Source organism: Bactrocera tryoni, chromosome 3 (assembly GCF_016617805.1).
Source record: "Bactrocera tryoni isolate S06 chromosome 3, CSIRO_BtryS06_freeze2, whole genome shotgun sequence".
Lineage (NCBI taxonomy): Eukaryota > Metazoa > Arthropoda > Insecta > Diptera > Tephritidae > Bactrocera > Bactrocera tryoni.
Genome location: NC_052501.1, coordinates 86,724,473 through 86,741,622, shown reverse-complemented (window position 1 = coordinate 86,741,622; position 17,150 = coordinate 86,724,473). Strand labels below are relative to the sequence as shown.

The following is a 17,150-nucleotide window of genomic DNA, read 5'->3' as shown; positions in this document are numbered from 1 at the left end:
ATTTTTATTATATCGAAATTATATTTTTTTAGACTAAAATACATGTTATTGGCGCTAGTAGCTTGTTTCATTTTGTTTTTTTTTTTTTATACAGAAACTTAAAAACAATATGTAAGAATTAAAATTGAAAGTTACCATTAAAGTGGTAAATATATATATCAAAAGTACGTTTAGTTTAGCTATAATTCTGTCGCAAGGAAATCACACAAATGTTTACACAGTGTCGACTCACTTGGATGTCTACATTATTAACATCCGTTTGTAACATCTATAATAACATAAGAAACAAACACAGTGAAAGAAAGCATATAATATTCTTATTAGATATAGAAATGAAAACGACATTTCGTTTCGTCTTTTACACTAACTATAGTTTATACGCTAATGTATTTAGAAATTTAAGTGAATTTTGGAGCAGTGGAAATAAAACTAAAATAGACGCAACGCAAAACCTTGTATTTTTAGGGAAACATTTGAGTTGTATTTCGGACTTAAAAATATGTTCCTCATTTTGACATTAATGTTTACTTTACAGCTATAGAAATGAAATATTATGATTATGATACAATTAAATAGTGATATTAAATGACGTAATTTGAATTGCTAACTAACTTTGATCTTTATACTTGGCGTCTTTAAGTATTTTGGCAAACTCAAATTTAACGCGTTCCCTTTCAGGACGTGGCATGTTACGCAAACTATCTACTAATGAGAGGCAATATAGTTCAATTGGATCATTAATAGGCGTCAAAACTGGAAAGGGAGCCGGCATGGACTTTCTTTTTGACGCACTAGTCATAATATCAATTGGCTGCCGTTGGAATGCTGCCGTTTCTGCCTGCTTTGGTATTGGATCCAATTTATTATTTTCACAATTCCGTTCCTTGCCCAAAATTACGATTGGTGTTAGTAATTGCGACGAAAGACTTGAAGCGTTTGAATGCGAGGGTGAAGAAGGCGCCATTGGCGCTACCATGTTTGAGCTATCAATTTCAGCCTTTTGAAGTGGAGTTGATATATTTTTATGTCCAATTGTTTGATCATGCTGTGGTTTGTTTAATTTTTCAATTTTGGTTGGAATATTTAATTCAGGGAGTATCTGCTCGTCGTCGTAGCAAACATTGTTGCCCGTAGGTAGAGAAATATCTTCATTCTCGTGGATTTGCTGGGATGGCATAGCGACATCAACGTTATAATTTTCAATCCCGTGATCTCTTGCTGCGCTGCCATCGTCACTGTGTTCTATTTCAATAATTTCAAATGTGCTGGTGTTTTGAGGGTCCATATACATGAAACTGTTGCTATCATTATCGCTGGAAATAATTTAATATCCTGTCCATATTTGTTATAATCAGTGGGATGTTGAATTATACTTACGAGCTGTTGTATGACGAGTTCATATGCGGCACTTTTTTGTAGGTTTGTGCAGTATTTTGCAAAAAAGATAGATCTTCTGTAAACCGACGTTTTCTTATATTCGCATTTGCCAAACCCGTTTCCAAGCTTTTAAGTTCTTGTAAGTAATTATATCGAATGTTTTTCCATTTGGTTTGAAGAAATTTGGCTGAAATTAGTTTTTAAATGATATTAAATATTTTCTATGTTAATATTAATTAATATGTTCATACAAGGCGTTCTCATCTCCGCAGCAATTCTTTCCCAGATTGCGATTCGAACTTGATAGCGTCTGTAATGTTCGTGGTTAACATCATATATAGCCGGATTATCGCGCACTAAACGTATCAGACGATCGTCTAAAATTTATTAGAATTTGAATTATAGGATAATTATGACATTTTCCACCATAAATATTTGTGTATTTTAAATCATATAGCTAAATGTGAGGGATATCGTCCCGACTGGTGAAAGCTTACCAAAGTCCGGTCCATAGGTTTCGCGCATTTTACAGAAAATACAAACACTTCTTATATATGTTATCAAGTTTTTTATTTGAATATAATTGATGATATTATATTTTTAATGATTTTCACCAGGAAAAATAATATTTTTCAACACCTGCTTAGTATAAATCCTGCATCCTTTTACTTGTCTCAATTTGTTATTGTTTAATATCTGCGCATGTCCTTCGACGATGTTATGGCAACTATTAAAAGATATTAACTTGTCAAATTCCAGTAGATGTCGCCAATACAATTTTTCTCATAGCTATATAAATAAAAATTTATAATATAAAATATATTTATTAAACGAATTTTAAAAATATTTTAAATATTTATGTAAAAAAGAGTCCAGGTTGGTTTAAAATGGTTGATCTGAATCGTTTGAGCGACGATACTCCCAATTAGACACTTGATTTTGAAAATTGATTGTACCGGGGCCCTTGTCAAGCACGTCAGAGATGTTTGTTAGAACGACAATTGTATTCAATCACGTTTATTTTTATGCAATCGTTTTTGCAAAAACAAAGTACGGCGTGAATGTCTGTTGATAAAACAAATCAATTAACCATTTATTTTTGCGTTAAAGTGGATACCCTTTTCAAATTAAGAACGGCTGCATACGTATTTCAGCTCACTTACTTAATGTCATGGGCAGTCCCAGTTTTGGGAACTTTGGTCCATTAATTGGTGTGGTCTATGTGAGCAGTACACATTGCCGATTCCTTGTATGATTAAAAATTTAAACAGAAACATACATACATTGCAACAAAAATATTAACTTATTTCCATAAATAATTTCAGATTTACTCAACCAAAAATGCGGAAGTTTTAACATTTCATGAATTGAAATTACGGCAAATTGTGCACAATGCTGGTTGGTTGGAGTACGATCCTATGGAAATATGGAAGAGTACTCAAGAATGCATCGAAGTATAATAGTTAACACACATTTCTATTATATATTCTTTCAGTAATATTAGTTTTTTTTTTGTGCAGACTGCGTACAAAAATCTTATTATTTTGGAAATCAATCCGTATGATTTAGTAGCAATAAGTATTTGCAATCAGCGTGGAACAACACTGTTATGGGACAAAGAGACGGGAACTCCTTTGTATAATGCTGTTGGTAAAAATCACTTTACATACATATTATAAAGACACTTAGACATTTTATAATTAGGTTGGAGCGACTGCCGTACATCTTCTCTTTTAAAGACGGTTCTTGGCAATGTAAATTACGATGTAGATTACTTGCGACACAAAACAGGGCTACCATTAAGTACATGCTTTAGCGCGCTTAAAATCAGATGGCTTCAGGAAAATATAACATCTGTATCAGAAGCAATAGAAGTGGGCACGTGCCTGTTTGGCACACTTGATTCTTGGATTCTATGGGTATATTTGTACTATCGCAATAAATTTACGCAAAATATTATGCTTTATATTTTTTATATAGAACCTTACTGGATCAAACATAAGTGGAGTGCATATGACTGATGTTACCAATGCAGGTTATACAAGTCTGATGAACGTTCATACTCTCCAATGGGATGCTAAGATATGCCAATTTTTTCGTATTCCCATGGAAATACTGCCGCGAATTCGTTCAAATTCTGAATTATATGGTTACGTAATAGGAGGTTCACTAAACGGACTTCCGATAGCAGCGGTATGTAATAATACTTTTTAATGTTTTAAAGTTGCATCAACTTTCAGTTTAATTTTACAGTGCATTGGCGAACAGTCTGCTGCCCTATTAGGTCAGTTACAAACAAAAGTTGGTCAAAATGTTTGTATAATTGATGACAGTTGCTTCGTGCTGCTAAACACGGGGGAAGAGTTAATAGATTCTTTTAATGGATTACTGTCGGTAGTTGCATATAAATTAGGCCCAAAAGTTCCTGCTTACTATTCCTTGGAAGGTGCTATTTCTAATGCCGGGGCTACGGTCAGTTGGCTAAAGCAAGGATTACGTATATGTACTGAAATAAATTCTAATGATAATGCTGTTGAAGTCCTCAGCACATTTCTTGGAGAAAGTTCAATGATTTCATCTTCTTGTTCATCAGGTACGTTATTGACGTAGACACAGAAAACATTCTCCCAATAATTTCCCCCCAAAACAGGTATCTTAAATGTCGATTGTGGATTAGCAGCAAAGCGTTCAGAGATAACATTTGTGCCTGCTTTTCATGGATTATACGCGCCATATTGGCGTTATGATGCGCGAGGGTAAGCTTTTAAAGCCTTTAGATTATGCGTTGTTACCCACATCTTTTTTATTTCACAGCGTCCTACTAGGTTTAACTAGTCAAACCACAGCAGAAAATGTCACGCAAGCTGCTTATGAAGCAACTGGTTTCCAAATTCACGAAGTAATTGATGCATTTAAACGTGACACACCAACATGGAATCGAAAAAGCCACAAAGATCGAATTATATTTTGTGGCGACTATGCAGAGAACAACGCTTTCGTGCAATTCATTGCGGACATTGTTGGTTGTCTGCTGGAAAGGCCTCAAACGACATCACCTGCATGTTTAGGAGCAATGATATGTGCTGGCATAACAATGAATGTAGTATCTTTGCTACAGGCAGAAGTGATGTATCCGCCACCCGTGGATGCATTTACTCCAACAACCACCGCCAACCGTAAGTGAATTTCTCAATATTAATAAATTAAACAACCAGTTAATTTGATTTAGGGCGAGAACAACTGTATAAACGATGGAATTATGCGGTACGAAAATGCTTAAATTGGAATAACTTTGCTACTTATGAGGAGGACTTGGAACTTTTTGCGCAACGTGACAGTGATCCCAATCTTCCAATACGCCGTTCGCTACCTGGCAGCATTTATATAACTAGTTCGTTTCTGCTTTTGCTTGTAGCAAACTTTTTGCGTGGCCGTAACATTACATAGATAAATGTATGTACAGTTATAAAAAAGTGTTTGAAAAGATAAATGTATTCCTATTGTTAGCGATCCTTATGATGTTGCATTAATGTTGTAATTCTATCATTTTAGTTTAGTTAGTTAATGATTATGTGTGCGTGCATCTAGTCACGGAAATTACTCAACGCGCTTCCTTTTAGTATATCATCAAGTTTTTTTTATCTTGCATTTATTGCATTACATATATTTTGATCTGCAACTTTACGCAGATTGAATAATTTTATAATCTCGTTAAGTTAAATTGTGACATTTCCGATGTAATAAAAAGAAGATTTGTGTCTTCGTCAATTTATGATAATTAGGTATTTCTTTCAAGATCAATTTAATAAATTGTCTTAAACGTTTAATTGTGAATAAAGCGTTTAACTATTTTGATTTATAAACTATATAATTTAAACAAAAAAGGGTTTGCATTTCAAACCCAGTTAAGCAAAAAGTATTATAGTATTTTATGATTTTTACCCACTCGAACTTCCTGTATCTTACTTTGGGAGGGGAGGAGCGTTTGCTATAACAACGGGTAGTTGCAGTGGCGTTTATAAATTATATTGGCACAAACTCTTTAAATTAAATACATTTGACTTATTAGTTTAAATATGCTTTAATAAATATTAAACTAAACGAAAATGTTAACTAGAAACATTATTAAAGGAAAATTAAAGGCTAGTTTGCTACTAAATAATGATTATATTTTCACTTTGTGGCTTTCCTGCCTGCCGGACGTTTAACTTGTTTTAGTCATCGTCATCATCGTCGTCATCCTCAGATGGTACGAAAAGGTCATTTTCTTCCAAGAAGTTTGCCACACTCTTGCTTATAGCAGCACCAAGAAAGAGACCGGGCAGCACGGCGCAGAAAACAAACACAATACCAAAAGGTGTTTGTTGAGGTTTAGGCTTCAATGCACCACTGCGAAAATGAGTACCTTGTGTCATATATGCTAATTTGGTTCGTTCTTCCAGAGATCGACCAAAGGCACCACGGGTTAGCAATAATGGCCGTATAAGGCGAGAAAAAACCATTATAACTTAATGTGCGTTTCCAGTGGTGAATTCAAATATTTTTCTAGAATAAATAATAAAAAGTTGATGTATATTAGCGTACACACGAATACAAAGCGCTGTTTTTACATAAATTATTACTTAATTGGAATTGATACTCTAATTTTGCCCATTTTATATTTTCAGAAAAATTTGTCAATATTACTTACTTTTCGACCCACAAGTATTTGTGAATGTTATTGTTGTTATTTGACTTTTCGATCGAAACAGCTGATTTTGCAGAGCATGGTTGCTTTTACTGTTCATAGTAACGGTATATTTATTTTGAACTATGTAAGTCCTTACTATATTTTTGTACAAATAAATTGATATGTAATTATGTAAAAATATATGCAAGGTTCGAAGAAAAAGGAAGCAAAACTAATTATTATTTGTACCTTTGATAGATGCCTATCGAGCTAACCTATAATTTATGATAAGTATAAATACATTTTATGTTATTAAAAAATATGCACGCCTTATTTTTCGGTTATTTGGATTCATATATTTATAAATTTATTTAGAACTAAAAACACCATATAAACGTAAGGTTTATTTTAAATAAATATTAATATTTTATATATAGAATGTCTTAAGCCGTCTCAAGGATTAAATCTCTGATTCGCCCAAAATCGAAAAACCTATAACAAGCCCCTCATCAGCGCAATGAATACCGTTCACTTTAATTAAATTAACGTACCGTTCCCACGACAGTCGGGCCTGAGTAACCGGAACGGAGGCGGATTTCTACAGAATTTTAAATTTATGTTTCGACATGCGAAGTAAACGTTGCAGCATTAATTATTAAAGGATCCTTGTTACTTTTTCGCAAGATTTACTGCACTTCATTAGTGTGTTTCTACAAAATAATTGTCATTAAAATTATTATTTCTAGTAGATTGGCTTAATCGTTGCTGAAATGAGATATTAGGCCAAGATAAAATAACATCCTTTACAAACCCGTTTTATAATAATTTCAATAAACTGATTTTTTTTGATGCTACTGTATTTGTCACATATCTTATACATGTGCATAATCAAATATTTCATATTGCCCTTAAAAGTAAATGTTAAACGAATGTTTGAGACATACTTTATGAATATAGGTGCATAAAAAATTAATGTGCTAAATAGTTTTCAAATAAGTCAGGAGAAATGTCTTATAAATATTGATATTGTGGAGGAATCGTAAATATTACTAAACGAAGCAGTGGTTGAAGTTCTTTCAGTCATTCTACATTTATTATGCTGCCTTTACAGAAATTTATTATTTATGTTATGTATTCATGGCAATGATTCAAAATGTTATTTTCTTCATGATTGTGCTTGTATAGAAAGTAAATACATGTGGGATGCACCCTCATCCTGAACTTTATTTTAAGTATAAAACGTTCAATATTTTTGTTATAAAGTTATTAAACTATAGACCGTTATTTTGGATCTGTTTCTTTTTGCTGTTAATCTTAGTTTATCAAATAGTGAATTGGACATGATACAAATAATTTTTGTAGCATATGCAAATAGTTATATACGTATGTACATATACATATATATAATATATGGCAGCCATTCCGGTTATTCCAAAGAATTTTTGAGGCTTTTTGCTAATAATAAAAATTAACTCAGTTAAATATTGTAATAATTAATAAAAATACGTTAGCGTAGTTTACCTCTGGTTTGAATTTTTTCTGGGTTTTTGTTGAAGCTTTTGAACAAAAACTTTATTGTTCTGATTATTTTGTATTTATAATTAATTAGTAATATTTCTTCATTTATTTTTAAAAAACGTTATGCAAGTTGCACATACAATGTGTAAAAATATATTTAACTAATTTTTGTTTTTGATAATATAGCACTTACAAATTCTTTACATTTCTCATTTATTTTGTGTCCGGATTATTATAATATTTATTTCGTATGTAAACGTAGATAGTTACTGTTAACATAAATTTCTAAAAATTCTCTAACAGAAAATACTTTGTTGAAATGAACTAATACAAAGAATACGTGAACATTTACACAATAGAAACATCTACTTAATATATCTTGATAATTCTACAAATTATATCAAATATGAATACTTATTTAACAGGTGGGAAGGTAGGTCAACGATCAAGCAGTGTATTGATATTTTCCAAATAGTTTACACGCATATAAATTCATACGTATATACATGTCTCCAAGGAACTAACTGAATGCAGGTATTTTATATTTTATCATTAAAGTTTGATAACAATAATATATATAAGTTTAAGCTTTAAACTAAAAAAAACATATAAGTATGTACATAATTAAATTTGTTTACACACAAAATCTTAGAAAATGTTCATTAATATTTCAACAGACTGTTATACACAAGCATTTACTATAACTTACACACTATAAAAAAGGATTTGCACAATGGGATTACAATTGTTTAACACGTTGAAAATGGCTAGTAATATACCATCATTATACAATCATATAAATACATGTCAGCTTACTTTGAAATATTTGTAATAAAATTAGTGGCGAGTTATTCGCGTGAAAATATTCTGATTTCAAATCACACTTAAATTCGACAAAATTAAATTGACGCAATAATTACAATGTCAGTTATGTATATTGTTTGAGCCTATGACATACATAATTATTCAGTAAGTTTAGGTTAGTAGTCAAAAAATAAGATAAAAATGTTTAAATTAAGTTTTGAAATAACATGTATGTTCATACATTCATATACATATAATACATAAGTATGTACATTATTGAATATATACTTAGTTATATCGTGCATACTATACTTCTTATCGCAGAAGTATGTAATATACACTACAATCAAATAATGTAAATGCATTGAATGGTAATTGTATTTAATACATTTTTTGGAGCTATTATACTGAAATAATAGGAGACGAATAAACATCATATTTTCGTGATGTTATTAATGATGGATCAATGCGATGATTACAGCTTTTTATTTGTCTCCTATGTACACTAGTCTATTTCATTAAAAGTGGTATGCGTCTTAGTTCTGATGTCGCTGGTAGCATTGCGGTTTAAATCGACGCTTTCCGTCGTTGGATGCTGCTGACCTGTTGCCGGTCATAAATCTGGGAAACGACGGGCATCTTCCACATAATGCGACGGTACATCGAATAGTGTTGCCGGTATGTTGTCACGAAATTCAAACTTTTGGAAAGTTATTTTCGCTGTCACTGTGTGCAAAACTGGTATCTCTACTTTGACGGGGAACCCACTTGGTAATTTGAGCGTTATAAACTCACGCAATTTATTAATGTGTTTGAAAGGAGCAATTACTTCCAATACATTTAATAGCATTTCGACGCTAAGGGGAAAATCTTTACTCATAGCTACTGTGGCCCGTATAGACTTGTTTGATTGCTTATGTACTGGTGGTCGTCCCAAATGGGGACATTTACCAATTGGTGTGTTAATATACTCCTCCCATGTAATGGTTGGTGGGGGCGGTGGTTGCAATGAACTTCTTCGAGGCATTTCTGATGCAGAGCCATTTATTGAATCCCTATTTAATCCACCCTCCCCGTTTGCACTTGTTAAGCTAGCACGACGACCACCACGTGTTATTGTATCAACAATAGCTTTATTTTTTTGGAGATCCTCATGTGAGAGATGCTCTCGCCTTTTACGTTGTTTTAAAATAAGACCCTGTATCGAATATAAATCGCATTGGTATTGTCCGCTGACTAATTCTTTTCGATCCTCGCGGAAAATCCAACCGCTTTGCGCTCGAGCAAACTGTATGCTTTTCGTTGACATTTGAGCAGCTAAAATATCCGTAGACATTAGTACATCTACTTCGTCTTCAATATCTGTATCTTCATATCGAACGTGCTGATAACATTCATATTCGTTATCTAAAACTGTTAATGATTCATGAGGTGGTCGATCACCACGAAAAATAAAAGAAATGTCCCCCCTCTCCCAACGCATATCATTGAAATCTACTAATGTTGTGTCAAGGCGTAGGGTGGCTCCCGACTTGTGAATTCGACAGATATCGGACGGCAACATACGGGATACAAGTGGAACCCATGAAGCAAAATCCCATTTGAGTTCCATATAAAAGTCTTTCATTTGTTCAAGAGCACGAACTAATTTAGCGCGACGAGTTTCCATATGCTGACGGGATTGCTGTTTAAGTTTACACAGCACAGCGGAGATAGTTTGTCTATCACCGTAGCTAATTGCTTCAGCTAGTGGCGACCATCCTTCATTGTTTTTTACTTTTACGGGAGCGTCATGAGATAACAGCAAATTGATACACTCTTTCCTTCCTAACATTACTGCTAGATGTAAGGGTGTGTTTCCATGTTTATCTTTACAACCGATTTCTTCTTGCGTTCGCCAGCTATTTCGGGGCCGTTGAAGAAGTCTTGCCAAACTTTTAAAATCACCTTGAAAAACACTTTTGTGTAATGGGTACTCTTCATTCTCGCTTAATATATTTGATGAGCAAGCACCCATAACTTCCCTCTCTATAATTGGAGATGCAATAGGAGTTGAAGTTAACGACAATACTGGTGACAAGTACGGGGGAGATTCATTACCAGCAATTAGTGTCGACTCAATATGCCCCCCTCCACGATCTATACTGCTTTTAGAAGCATCAGAGTTGGTCTTACAATTAGATTCAGGACACACATCTAACCCGCCTTTACCACTGCCACCTGCCCAGTGTTCGGTGTGTTTGTTTTCAAGACTTTCGACCTTTTCTTTGGACATTGTTTTTGACATGTAAATGCTCACCACTTAAAGTTTATTTTGGTTTTATAAATTTTTCTAAACACTTAAAACAAATAGTATTTTTAATCTTTCCTCCTATATTATTGAATTTTCACAACAGTCTCTGCTTTTTCTACTACTTCGTATTTGAAGTATTCAGGGTTGATTTGACTTTCTTTGGCTATGCATTGAATTTCATACCAGAGAATGTACAGAGAGTGTGCATTAAATTCTCTGCACAAATTTCGTCAATCAGCTGTTTTACATTAGTAATAGATTTTGTAAATTGTAATAATCGTAACCAAAATATTTTGTTTCTTCCTCTGTTAGCGCGTCATGTAAATTTGTGGTATTCTTGAATTAAGGCATAATCTATATTATTTGTCTTTTGAAAAATATGCCCCAATCACTCACAATTAACTACCGGCCTCCAATGACCGATTCTGAAGATTCAGATAGCTATGATGGTTATTATTTCGGTGATATGGCAAGTAAAAGTGTAAAAATGAGGATACTTTCAATGCACTCATTCGTTTCAAGGACATTAGATAAATATTAGCACAGTTCTAATAGGGATTCTTATTCGTATTTGCAGCCATCAAAAAAAGCTCGTTCGCCGACTATATGGCAACAGGAACAAAACAGTCGTGAGGAAATAATACTCTCAATCATACAAGGAGATTCTGAAAAATTTAGGCAGCAAATAAGTGACCACAAGATATCGGTCAACGAACCAATAAATGGTAACACCTCTCTTTTATAAATATAAAAATGGTAAATTTTGTTAAGAATTCATACATTTTTAGGAGAGTATACTCTTCTCATGACTGCTTGCCGAGAAGGGCAATTGTCTATCGTGCGGCTACTACTCGAGGATCTCAATGCGGACGTCAATAAACAGGTGGATTCATTTACACCACTAATGCTAGCATGCCAATGTACAAGTAAAGATTCGCATACAATTGATCAGATAGTACAACTATTGCTAAAACATGGAGCTGTGATAAATCTTTCCGACAAATATGGAACTACTCCTTTCATGCATGCCTGTAAAAACGGGTATATCGCCGTTGTGAGACGAATGCTAAAAGATGTGTCCTTCGATGCTGTTGACAATCAGGGATGTACGCCGATATTTCATGCAATAGAGAATAATCGTACAGATGTGGTAAAACTCTTGATGGAAGTTGGTGTAAATGCAACTATAGCTAATAGAAAAGGTTATACGCCAGTACAAGTAGCACAATTTCATGGATTTTACGATTTACTTGAATTTTTACCGAAAGAAAAAGTGACATATGTTGTCCCACCTCAATTTCTTGGCTACAACACATTGCGTGATTACATACCAAGAATTTTTTTGAAATCTGATTGTCCCGAATACTTCCAAGAAATCAATGCAATCCTATTATCTTTAAATATGGATCGATTTTTGGAACATTTTGCCAAGGAACAAATTACACTTTTGGATTTCCTATCAATGAATGACGATCTATTGAAAGATGTTGGAATTAAATATCCTATTTTTCGAATGAAAATAATGAAAGGACTACTTGAGTAAGCTTGCTGTAATATTATAATGTATACGCTTTAATTTTTCTTTTATATAGTTTTCACCTACATCATTGGTCAAAAAAATCAATCGCTCGCGTCAGTAGATCATCAAAAGAAAAGTAGGTTCTTTATAGAATCTGCATGTATATGTTTATATTTTTAATGTCTTTATAGTTTTTACGAAATTTTAATGATTACGGCCAATCATTTACAACATTTGGTAATATTGACAGCAACGCTTCGCTTTATAAAAGAAAATATTCAGTCCAAAGAATTAGGATATGTGTCACAGGAACAATTACAGTCATTGCAACAAAATGTTAATACATATCGGGTAACAATAAAGGAACTCCTCAGAACTACGGAATATGTAAGAAATTTCTATAACATAATAATTAGGTGAATTCACCGTTATCATTTAATTTCAGTTATCTTCATTTAGTCCTTCAAAAAATCCTTTGTATATAGATTATGATGAGTATCTGGCTGAAACCAAACGCTTGAAACTGAAAAGTTTTTTCAAATATACTACAATTTTTGTTGGAGTATCCGTATTTATTTGTCTCAAAATACGAACGATTTTCTTCAGCTCATAAAAAAAAAAAATATTAAAAAAGTTTAGTACTATATGCGAAATTTTTTGTCCCTTGAATTGATTTAAAATTTAATATACATAATTGCATTTAATGAAATTTATATGAGTTTATATTAAAATTGTGTAAAAAAAAAAAAAAAAATTTAAACCATTATAATTTAATTATATTTTTCAAACATGAATTTTAGATATCTTTAAAACAGCAGACTTGTAGCAGAGAAAGTATGTGGTATTATTTTAGTTATCCTTTGCTTACGGCATCTATTTAAGGACAGTGTGGGGTGTATAACGTAATGCCGACAATCAAAATCTCGAAATTTAGAATCCCGACACTCAAAATACCGACAAATCAAAACACCGACAAATCAAAATACCGGCAAATCAAAATACCGACAAATCAAAACACCGACAAATCACAATACCGACGAATTAAGAAAAGGTGGCGTTGTTCGTTTGAGGCCCTGCGGCCTTCGGCCTCCGGCCACGAACACGCTCAGGATCATAACCCTTAGTCGGCAGAATTCTCTTTCTGTGCTTCGATAGAAATAAGGGCGGACAAGATAAAACATTTTTCACATGTCGGCATTTTGGTTTGTCGGTGTTTTGATTTGTCGGTGTTTTGATTTGTCGGTGTTTTGATTTGTCGGTGTTTTGATTTGTCGGTATTTTGATTTGGCCGCATATTTAAATTTTGTCGGTTTTTTGATGTGTCGGCATTTTGAATTTCAATATTTTGAGTGTATCCCGACAGTGTGAATTCAATAATGGAAAGAGCGTAAATATATCACCCTGTTACAAAGTGTACCAATATCAGCACGTTCCACTATTGGAATCCGCATTAGCATCAAGGTAGAATTCTACGTCAAAACACTTAAATAAATATCTGATTTTCAATACACCGACAGTATCGAAATATCCTTATTTTTTAATAAATAAAAACAAATCAGTATTTAAAATGTTGCGACAATTATTGGTAAGCTCAAATAAAGAGATGTTGCATAACTTTTTTTAGACAATGTAAATATGTACGTGAGTGTACAAATTTTATTAGAGTCAGGGTTCTCGCCGGACGATTTTACGAATGCAGACATTTTCTTCAAAAGCTACAATTGGGGATGACAAAAATAAGCTAAAGGTATTAAATAACGCTGATGTTCCAATAATTGATTATGAGGATCCGGATTATTTACCGCTTCCCGAGTATCCTTTACGACCAGATGAGCCGCTAGAAGTGCGGAAACAGCGGTAAGTCCTATTTATATAATCTTATTTCGAAATAACTCAAATATAATTCCACAGCCTTATTTATCAATCTCGAAAGCGTGGTATGCTTGAAAATGATTTGATACTTAGTACATTTGTTGCACGTTACTTAAAAGATATGGATGCTAAATTAACAGCACAATATGACCAATTAATCAATGGCGTAACCAATGATTGGGACATATATTACTGGGCCACAAATGTTAAGCCAACACCCCCAGAACATGATAATGATGTTATGCGACTACTTAAAGAACATGTTGCGAATTCGAAACGCGAACAACGCCTGTGTCAGCCGGATTTGTAAATATTATTGTTTTGAAATTAGTTTTATTCCCTGTTGCTTATGCACTTATAGTTGTTGATAAATATTTCTAAACAAATAAAATAAATCATTACTACATCAAGCTACACTAACATCGTTCAAATACTTTATATAGTTGTGACAAATTGGTCAATTCGTACAATTGTTGCTTCAAATGATTCGGTGGGAGCAAGTACCGTTTAAATGATGGATATAAGACATGCTCTACAAGCCAATTGTGCCGTTGTGGCAGTGATTCTATTTCCAGTACACTCGTTAATGCATAAAATTGAGCGGTTTCTCGACAAAAAGTTTCAAAACATTCTACTTCTGATTCCCAATCCACTTCTGTAGCCAGGCGCAATATATACATCGGCAAATGTGTGCTGCTGGGATAATGTTGAGGTAAAATGGCGGGTAATGCCTCTAATTGACCTTCCTCATTAATTCTTAAGGAGAAATATTCACGCATTATGGGAGCTTTTTCGATAAGTATTTTACATGCACTTTCAGCGAGTTCCATTTTATCGCCATCCTCAGGCGACCATCCAGCTTCTTCGCACTCCAATGCTATTCGGACAAGCTCTTTAATATTTAGAGGTGTCTCCAATTGAATATGGGGAAGATTTTGAAACTCAAATATCAAGCGCTGATAAAAGAGTTCCTCACTGGAATAATATAGTAGCAAGTAAAAGATTATAGTAAATAAAATGGTATATATAAAAATATATAATACTAAGAATGTGAGTTCATATTGAATGTTTATGAATGTACATACCAAAATTTGGACGTGTTGCACAAATATAGTTTAGTGTCATATTGAAATAAAGCATATGTTTGGTTCACTATTCCAACAAACACAAGGTCCTTCAATATTTTTCGTAGCATGACATTAAGTCTGCGTTCTACATTTTCCTGCATTTGTTTTATACTTGTAAGCAGCAATTCGGACTTTCGCGCTGTGTTTATTTTAAAGCTCTCATCTTCAATATGAGTGAAAGAAGTTGAATGTGAATTGTTGACTTCTTGATTAGGAATGGGTTTTTGTGAAAGAAACTTGTCCAATTTTTGTTCTTTAGAATCGGTTCGAACACGATCTTTATCCATACGTTCCTTATCAAAATTTTTTAGAGACGCTTCATTTTCATTATCCTTCATGTCTGGATTGGATATACCCGGTAATCGCAATTGTTTATAAAAAGTCCGTGATGTATTGCTACCTAAAAGCTTCAGTTCTATGCGACGCTTAATTTTATCTATAATTTCATCCTCGTATAGGAAATGAACTTCATGTTTTGTTGGATGAACGTTAACATCTAAATGTGTTGGTGTTATTTCGAGGCTTACATATGTAAAAGAATGCATTCCTTTCGGAAGGTAAGTACTGTACACACTATCTATGGCCGCTTTTAAAGCTAAGTCATGTAAATACAAATAACAAGTTTAAGATGTAATATAACCCCATGTGACAGATTCTCTTACTCACCACTTGAATCTACCAGTCGATGATTAATGAATAGTAACATTACTCCCCGTTTTTCTGAATAGTCTACATTCGTTACCAACGCTGTGAATTTGAATTTATGAACATCATCCTCCAATTCAACGGGCAATAAAGAACGACCAATTTGTGTTCCATATATATCAGTGATATTGCATTCGCGTGTACGACGACCAGTAGTACGCAATATTGGGGGTTCGCCATACTTTTTGAGTGTAAAAGCAACACTTGAATTGTGTACAGCATATTTGGAGATAACATCACAAATTTTTTGCATTTCCTCAGCTGGCGATTTCAAACACTGCCTCCTTTGTGGCATATTATAAAAGAGATCTTCTACCGTAATAATAGTTCCTTGATTTCCGGCACTAGCTTTTGGGGTGCCTTTCATCATTCCATCTTCATAAGAAGCTCTGTAATAGTTTTTCATTATTTTTATACATATTATTCAATCGAATGAGAAAGTAAATTGGTATATACTTGTAGCCGCACGATTCATTTGCTGTTTTAGTTTGTATACTTAAATGAGCTACATGGCTTATACTAGCCAGAGCTTCACCACGAAACCCAAAAGTTCCTATGTTGCTCAGATCTTCAAATTTTGTTAATTTAGATGTTGTAAAGCGTTCGCAAACTATCGGAAGATCCTCCCGCCGTATACCGGTACCATTGTCTTGTATCTGTAATAGTTTCAGGCCGCCAGTTTTGACGGTCACTTGAATATGTGTCGCTTTTGCGTCCAAGCTGTAAATTTTGAAAGGAAACATCATTTTAAAATTGAATGGAAGGTATTATGGTATCTGGATTAATCTGCCAACCTATTTTCGATGAGTTCTTTAAGCGCATTTGCAGGCTTTTGTATGATTTCTCCTGCAGCGATTCGGTTAACGACAACTTTATCCAACTTTTTTATTACCCCAGGCTCCATTAGGACAACAAAATATTTACTCCTTCTCTATTTCTTCCTGAATCAATCATCTAGAAATATTTGTAAACAACTAACTTGAGCGCTTCCCAGTATTTCATATACGTACATATACATATTTACATACAAATCGTTTAATATAAGTTTAATACAATGATATGCAAAGCGAAAAAAATTGTTTTGATATCATGGTGTGAGTTATAAGCTTATATGTATTCTGGAAAATGTTAGAAGTGAAACAGAAAAGGATAATTTTTGTAATATAATGCGGGACAATAGTTTTTGAACCACGTTAAAAACACACCAATTTCCATTACGGGATTTCTGAATCGTTTCAATCATACTTAAGTTGCTTGACAATTTTT

At 33.4% G+C, this 17,150-nt stretch overlaps 7 protein-coding genes across 11 annotated transcripts; 3 read left to right on the top strand and 4 right to left on the bottom strand.

Annotated features, from left to right (window-relative positions):
* Position 1: 1 nt before the first annotated feature.
* Positions 2-2,113, bottom strand: LOC120772811. Its single transcript, XM_040101601.1, has 4 exons — positions 1,875-2,113; positions 1,629-1,754; positions 1,378-1,564; positions 2-1,313 (listed from the first exon to the last, which is right to left on the bottom strand). The coding sequence occupies exons 1-4, from the start codon at positions 1,900-1,902 to the stop codon at positions 608-610; spliced, it is 1,047 nt and encodes a 348-aa protein (XP_039957535.1). The 5' UTR covers positions 1,903-2,113; the 3' UTR covers positions 2-607.
* Positions 2,114-2,399: 286 nt separating this feature from the next.
* On the top strand, positions 2,400-5,155 carry LOC120771769 (glycerol kinase). 2 transcript variants are annotated; one of them, XM_040099959.1, is made up of 9 exons: positions 2,400-2,626; positions 2,703-2,831; positions 2,898-3,027; positions 3,082-3,296; positions 3,358-3,570; positions 3,631-3,970; positions 4,028-4,133; positions 4,192-4,553; positions 4,607-5,155. In XM_040099959.1, the coding sequence occupies exons 1-9, from the start codon at positions 2,549-2,551 to the stop codon at positions 4,822-4,824; spliced, it is 1,791 nt and encodes a 596-aa protein (XP_039955893.1). In that variant the 5' UTR covers positions 2,400-2,548; the 3' UTR covers positions 4,825-5,155. The 2 variants fall into 2 exon arrangements, with proteins under 2 accessions (XP_039955893.1, XP_039955894.1); XM_040099960.1 differs by lacking the exon at positions 2,400-2,626 and having other exon boundaries at positions 2,712-2,839.
* Positions 5,156-5,439: 284 nt separating this feature from the next.
* LOC120771770 (essential MCU regulator, mitochondrial) lies at positions 5,440-6,150 on the bottom strand. Of its 2 annotated transcripts, none has more exons than XM_040099961.1 (2): positions 6,068-6,150; positions 5,440-5,922 (listed from the first exon to the last, which is right to left on the bottom strand). In XM_040099961.1, exon 2 carries the CDS (start codon positions 5,877-5,879, stop codon positions 5,592-5,594), a length of 288 nt encoding a protein of 95 aa, XP_039955895.1. In that variant the 5' UTR covers positions 5,880-5,922; positions 6,068-6,150; the 3' UTR covers positions 5,440-5,591. The 2 variants fall into 2 exon arrangements, with proteins under 2 accessions (XP_039955895.1, XP_039955896.1); XM_040099962.1 differs by lacking the exon at positions 6,068-6,150 and adding an exon at positions 6,000-6,018.
* A 732-nt stretch (positions 6,151-6,882) lies between these two features.
* Positions 6,883-10,792, bottom strand: LOC120771445 (ankyrin repeat domain-containing protein 13C). Its single transcript, XM_040099450.1, has 2 exons — positions 10,469-10,792; positions 6,883-10,396 (listed from the first exon to the last, which is right to left on the bottom strand). The coding sequence occupies exons 1-2, from the start codon at positions 10,653-10,655 to the stop codon at positions 8,982-8,984; spliced, it is 1,602 nt and encodes a 533-aa protein (XP_039955384.1). The 5' UTR covers positions 10,656-10,792; the 3' UTR covers positions 6,883-8,981.
* Positions 10,793-10,953: 161 nt separating this feature from the next.
* Positions 10,954-12,889, top strand: LOC120772564. The gene is made up of 6 exons (XM_040101251.1): positions 10,954-11,130; positions 11,239-11,386; positions 11,450-12,200; positions 12,254-12,316; positions 12,372-12,567; positions 12,626-12,889. Exons 1-6 carry the CDS (start codon positions 11,041-11,043, stop codon positions 12,791-12,793), a joined length of 1,416 nt encoding a protein of 471 aa, XP_039957185.1. The 5' UTR covers positions 10,954-11,040; the 3' UTR covers positions 12,794-12,889.
* A 731-nt stretch (positions 12,890-13,620) lies between these two features.
* LOC120771683 (succinate dehydrogenase assembly factor 2-A, mitochondrial) lies at positions 13,621-14,472 on the top strand. Its single transcript, XM_040099814.1, has 3 exons — positions 13,621-13,765; positions 13,844-14,037; positions 14,092-14,472. The coding sequence occupies exons 1-3, from the start codon at positions 13,748-13,750 to the stop codon at positions 14,360-14,362; spliced, it is 483 nt and encodes a 160-aa protein (XP_039955748.1). The 5' UTR covers positions 13,621-13,747; the 3' UTR covers positions 14,363-14,472.
* Positions 14,340-17,125, bottom strand: LOC120771682 (DNA mismatch repair protein Mlh1). 3 transcript variants are annotated; one of them, XM_040099813.1, is made up of 6 exons: positions 17,090-17,125; positions 16,679-16,838; positions 16,341-16,604; positions 15,846-16,273; positions 15,138-15,774; positions 14,340-15,027 (listed from the first exon to the last, which is right to left on the bottom strand). In XM_040099813.1, exons 2-6 carry the CDS (start codon positions 16,786-16,788, stop codon positions 14,469-14,471), a joined length of 1,998 nt encoding a protein of 665 aa, XP_039955747.1. In that variant the 5' UTR covers positions 16,789-16,838; positions 17,090-17,125; the 3' UTR covers positions 14,340-14,468. The 3 variants fall into 3 exon arrangements, with proteins under 3 accessions (XP_039955747.1, XP_039955746.1, XP_039955745.1); XM_040099812.1 differs by lacking the exon at positions 17,090-17,125 and adding an exon at positions 16,895-17,073; XM_040099811.1 differs by lacking the exon at positions 17,090-17,125 and adding an exon at positions 16,913-17,073.
* Between the last annotated feature and the right edge of the window lie 25 nt (positions 17,126-17,150).

Bases quoted from the DNA above. Each gene is read 5' to 3' on its own strand.
- LOC120772811 (XM_040101601.1), bottom strand. From the start codon at position 1,902: ATGCGCGAAACCTATGGACCGGACTTTG. The intron at 1,565-1,628 runs GTATGAACATAT...AACTAATTTCAG, and splicing joins TGCGGAGATGAGAACGCCTT to CCAAATTTCTTCAAACCAAA. The intron at 1,314-1,377 runs GTAAGTATAATT...AATTATTTCCAG, and splicing joins AACTCGTCATACAACAGCTC to CGATAATGATAGCAACAGTT.
- LOC120771769 (XM_040099959.1), top strand. From the start codon at position 2,549: ATGGGCAGTCCCAGTTTTGGGAACTTTGGTCCATTAATTGGTGTGGTC. The intron at 2,627-2,702 runs GTATGATTAAAA...AAATAATTTCAG, and splicing joins GTACACATTGCCGATTCCTT to ATTTACTCAACCAAAAATGC. The intron at 3,028-3,081 runs GTAAAAATCACT...TTTTATAATTAG, and splicing joins TCCTTTGTATAATGCTGTTG to GTTGGAGCGACTGCCGTACA.
- LOC120771770 (XM_040099961.1), bottom strand. From the start codon at position 5,879: ATGGTTTTTTCTCGCCTTATACGGCCATTATTGCTAACCCGTGGTGCC.
- LOC120771445 (XM_040099450.1), bottom strand. From the start codon at position 10,655: ATGTCAAAAACAATGTCCAAAGAAAAGGTCGAAAGTCTTGAAAACAAA. The intron at 10,397-10,468 runs GTAATGAATCTC...CTCCAATTATAG, and splicing joins TGAGTCGACACTAATTGCTG to AGAGGGAAGTTATGGGTGCT.
- LOC120772564 (XM_040101251.1), top strand. From the start codon at position 11,041: ATGCCCCAATCACTCACAATTAACTACCGGCCTCCAATGACCGATTCT. The intron at 11,131-11,238 runs GCAAGTAAAAGT...TCGTATTTGCAG, and splicing joins GTTATTATTTCGGTGATATG to CCATCAAAAAAAGCTCGTTC. The intron at 12,201-12,253 runs GTAAGCTTGCTG...TCTTTTATATAG, and splicing joins ATAATGAAAGGACTACTTGA to TTTTCACCTACATCATTGGT.
- LOC120771683 (XM_040099814.1), top strand. The intron at 14,038-14,091 runs GTAAGTCCTATT...ATAATTCCACAG, and splicing joins CTAGAAGTGCGGAAACAGCG to CCTTATTTATCAATCTCGAA.
- LOC120771682 (XM_040099813.1), bottom strand. From the start codon at position 16,788: ATGGAGCCTGGGGTAATAAAAAAGTTGGATAAAGTTGTCGTTAACCGA. The intron at 16,605-16,678 runs GTTGGCAGATTA...CAAAATTTACAG, and splicing joins AAAGAACTCATCGAAAATAG to CTTGGACGCAAAAGCGACAC. The intron at 16,274-16,340 runs GTATATACCAAT...AAACTATTACAG, and splicing joins AATGAATCGTGCGGCTACAA to AGCTTCTTATGAAGATGGAA.